The 4,252-nt window shown below is 44.2% G+C and overlaps 1 protein-coding gene across 1 annotated transcript in view; it reads left to right on the top strand.

Moving 5' to 3' along the window:
- Window positions 1-185: 185 nt before the first annotated feature.
- The window catches only part of ADAMTS13 (ADAM metallopeptidase with thrombospondin type 1 motif, 13), a gene marked incomplete at its 5' end in the record, with an annotated part of 18,742 nt that continues 14,675 nt past the window's right edge, over window positions 186-4,252 (top strand). Inside the window, 7 exons of the mRNA XM_010016055.1 lie at window positions 186-252; window positions 1,081-1,364; window positions 1,560-1,701; window positions 2,063-2,199; window positions 2,961-3,044; window positions 3,119-3,243; window positions 3,941-4,087. Coding sequence (XP_010014357.1) covers window positions 186-252; window positions 1,081-1,364; window positions 1,560-1,701; window positions 2,063-2,199; window positions 2,961-3,044; window positions 3,119-3,243; window positions 3,941-4,087 — 986 coding nt within the window. The remainder of the gene's footprint in view (window positions 253-1,080; window positions 1,365-1,559; window positions 1,702-2,062; window positions 2,200-2,960; window positions 3,045-3,118; window positions 3,244-3,940; window positions 4,088-4,252) is intronic.

Below are 4,252 nucleotides of genomic sequence, written 5' to 3'. Positions count from 1 at the left end.
AGATAGAGCTGCTTCCGCTGGGTGGCTGCTGTGCAGCTCGTGCTCAGTGTAAAACAGAGCCACGAGAACTTGGCAGCAGCACTTGTTGCGTTGCTCTCTGTGTGCTTTCAGGTTGGGTTCAGTTAACGACAGTCCGGTATCCGGTTGTTTTTCTTGAAAAAACAGTAAAGTTGTTGTTCTTACAGAAATTTCTCGGCGCTTTGGATGCAGAAGATGTTTTCTTGTATTTTGGAACCAGCTCGGTGTCCGATGGTATGCAGGGCTACTTCCTTCTTGATTTTAGAACACGTGTTGGTTCATTTCTAATTCTCTATTTTTGATAACACTAAGAACACGTATTAAGGAACTGTGATCTGACAAGCATTTAGCACTTCTAAGTCTGGTTACTCAGGCAGTCCCTGTTTCAGTGTGAAAGCAGTTGAAGAAGTGGGTCAGCATTTAAAGTCTGCTGAAGGAGAGATGATAAAACTCTGTGCATGTTTCTGCTGCCGTCCTCATTCCCTGTATTGGTATTTTTCTACAAGATGGACAGATCCAGGTCTTCTGAGCGGGAAGACTAAAAATAGCTTTAAATGCACTTGTTTGTTTGGAAAAAACCCAACCAACTAGCGCATGGAGAAGCTAGTATTCTGGCTTTGGATTGATGATAGTTCAGAATAAAGATTCGTCTTGAACTCTTAAATCTTTAAAGGAAAGGGGATTGTCTACCTGTGAGTTCACTCAATGCTCATCACTGTGTCTCTGTCTGGGTTATGATAATTCTTACTCAGTAATACTTAACATGTGAGGAAGTAAAAGCATCTCAGCCTTTGTTAAATGAGCTGCTCTCCTTATCGAGAGAGCAAGAGTGCTGATAAATCAGGGGCCAGTTCCAGAGCTCTTGTCTGTTCCCAATCAGATTAACTTCACTTTTGAATACATGAAAGCAAGTTCTTTAGCTATTGACACGATGAGCCCGCAAAGCCATGGCTGTCATTTGGGGAGAATTTTTTTCTTAAGGAGATAGATCATTGCGTTTGTTTTCTATCATTGTTTCTCATAACCTTTCCCCTTGTTCTGGTCTTGTTTCATTTCTTTCAGTACCCGAGTTTGTTGTTGTGGAGCCAACTTGCCCTTGTAAAGAAGAACAGATTGGGCTGAAGTCCTGTTGTATTCAACATTGCTCTGTTGAGGCCTGGGGAGAGCTCTATGCCTTTGAATTTCGGGAGGACCATGCCCTCCTTTCCTCTTCCTTTGTGAGCAATCAGGTGCTGAACTCTTCCTTTAGCTTACTGAGGCGATTCCCAGGCAACTGCTTTGCAGGTGGAAATCCACTGCAACCCCCTGGGGTGAAGTGTAGAGTCACTTACTGTGAAGGGCACTTGGTGAGTATGCACTGAACTTATTCTTGCAAGCTTTTACAGCCCGTGTAGCTTTGCAGCTTGATGCACCAAGCGTGTGAATCGTCCGTTTAATAAATCTGAGCATTACAAAGGAGAAGCAGGAAGGATATGGCACATGGTTCTCCACTGATAGTAAATGGCTTTGGAATAACTCAGATGGAATTTCATCTCCTTTAGCAAGGAGTTGTCATTGCAGATGAGGAAAAGATTCATATCAGGCCTGTCAGAAGCAAAGATGTGGCCCTGCTGAAGGACCTTGGCTTCTCCAGACCTCACATTGTCTTCAGAATTGCCATGAGAGGGGCAAATACAGCAAGAGGTAATGCACATGGAAAGGAAGCCTTGCTTGTTCTGCTTGGAAAAGCTGTTTCCTGGTAGTGGGGGTTGCTTGCATGAGCTCTGAGGAAAAATCGGTGTCTACAAGCAGTATACTTGAATATGTTTCTCACCTCATGGAGACATAACTAGTGTGTTTTCATTTAGGTATTTGTTATTTTGATAGCAGAAGGTTGCTAGCAAGTGAAAGAAATCAACAGAAGTGGGAAACTTGAGCAAGCAACTGGAGGAGTGGTCTCCTACCTCAGTTATTTTAGTCTTTCATGAAAAGGGAATGGATCTACAGGACCTGTTATGTTGTCTTGCATTTTAAACTCCCTGTGTCCCTTTGTGCTGTTCAGCAGGGTGGTTTCCCCCTCGCCTGCAGAAGAGGGCTGAGGGAACTGTCAAACATCTGGAGCTGATGGTCATAGCAGGTCCAGATGTTTACTTGTACCACAAAGAGGACACGGAGCGGTATATTCTTGCCAACCTGAACATTGTGAGTAGATTTCTGTTTGGATTGGTGTCCCATTGTGAGAGCTCATAGGGTCACGGACTGTGTCCCAAGCAGACAGACCTCTTTGAGTGCACTTTCAGAGGTGGTGGTGGTGGTTACCTGATCCTAGTACAGAGCACTGCTCAGGTGCAGGGTGTTCCTCTCTGCTTCCCTTGGCACTGCATGGCAAACTTTCCCTTGTACAAGGAGCTGCGTGAGTAAAAGTGGTTGTTAGTAAGTGTTGGGGTTGTAGCCTTAAAACCCACATAGGAAATGTAGTTCTTGATTTCATTACTAATATTGTAAGTCAGATACAATAGCAAGAGTTCTGTCACCGGAGCCTTGATGCAGTCCCTGTTGATTTCACTGAGATTGAACCAAATCCACTGAATTAATCTTGTATTTCACACTTCAACGTTTTATTTCTATTACAGAATTTCTCTAAATGTCTGTTTATGCATTTTCTGTGTGTGTATTGCAATAAAGTCTTTACCATTCACTCTCCTACTCTATGAAACTGTTTTCCATGCAGATTCTTCTCTCTGCTTCAGAGTATCTGACAAGTCTAACAACAGTTCCCATCTATTAACAGTTATTTACATTTATAGTGCGTATTTTAATGTTGTACTTCCTGATGATTTTATAATTGCCCCTTATGGTTACCAGGTGCGTTACCTTTGTAGTGAATGCAGCCTGTCATTGGGAACAGGTAGTGGGAGTCACTGAGTTGCCTCCTTTATTGAATCTTTTCTGTCTCTTATCAGGGGGCAGAGCTGCTGAGAGATGCCTCACTGGGTGCTCATTTCAGGGTTCACCTTATGCAAATGCTTGTTTTGAGAGAGCCAGAGGTAAGTGGGGAGGACTATGCTCAAGTGGTTGCTAAAAGCTGTAGGAAATGTGCAAACATGTGCCTTCGCTCTAGGCAGAGGTGAACATCACAACTAATATCACCTCCTCACTGATCAGCGTTTGTGAATGGAGCAAGAAGGTCAACCCCCCGAATGACTCTGACCCCCAGCATGCTGACCTTGTCCTTTACGTCACCAGGTAACGAAGCTCCCCTGCCCTGGGAGGGGACTGGCCACCCAGCCATTAGCAAGTGGCTGTCATTTGCATCGGGTCTTCCAGCAGCTGGGCATCACAGAGCCTTTGGAAATGTCCTGCTTGTGATTGATTTTCCTGCCCTTAGTGTAATTCAGTTAGTCAGTTTCTGAGGAACTGGAATATTCCCCAAGCGCTGACCAGCCAGACTTGAGCCAAACCCCTGCAGCTTTTTGTGGGCAGAAAAGTCAAACAGTAGCTAGAAGTTTCTCTATAGAAGGTTCCTAGTGCTACTCTGACTCTGACATTTTGTCTGACTTTTAGGCACCTTGCTCTAAACTGCCTCAGCTAAATTTGTCGAAGGCAAACTTCTCTTGGGTGTAATGGCTTTATTTTGATGCTCTTTCTTCAAAGAGATGATGACACTGCTCTGTCTTTTGCAAGCAGGTTTAGGTCATTTTGTTCTGCTTGTCGGGGGTATAGGGATTTTTTTAATGTAGAATCACAACAAATTATGAACAGTGTGCACTCGTGGGACCATCTGGCACACTGCTACCAGCTTGCCACAGGGAGCTCCATGTGTCAAAAGACATGTTAGCTGCCTGGCAAAGTTAGATCAGGAGAGTCCAAATAAATTCAGCTGAGTGTCTAGACCAGGCTTCAGTAGCTGCAGCGGTTCTTTGCTCTGTCTTCCTTACTTTAGGTTTGACCTGGAGTTACCTGATGGAAACAAGGAGCTGCGTGGAGTGACTCAGTTAGGTGGAGTCTGCTCCTCCTTCTGGAGCTGTGTTATTACCCAGGACACTGGCTTTGACCTTGGTGTCACTATAGCCCATGAAATTGGACACAGGTCAGTAGGAAAGCCCCAAAGCAGCACAGTATGTTTTATTCAGTTAAAAACATTCCCCAATTTAAGGGATTCTGAGGAAGGAAGAAGATGTCTTGGTGTAACGTGGGACTTCCCATAGAGTATTCAAAACTTTTGGAAAGAATTCCTTGCATTTCTTGCATTCCT

This window comes from Nestor notabilis, unplaced genomic scaffold (assembly GCF_000696875.1).
Source record: "Nestor notabilis isolate BGI_N333 unplaced genomic scaffold, ASM69687v1 scaffold23076, whole genome shotgun sequence".
NCBI classification, from domain to species: domain Eukaryota; kingdom Metazoa; phylum Chordata; class Aves; order Psittaciformes; family Psittacidae; genus Nestor; species Nestor notabilis.
Note: the sequence above shows the minus strand (reverse complement) of the source record. Positions and strands in the feature narration are given on the sequence as shown.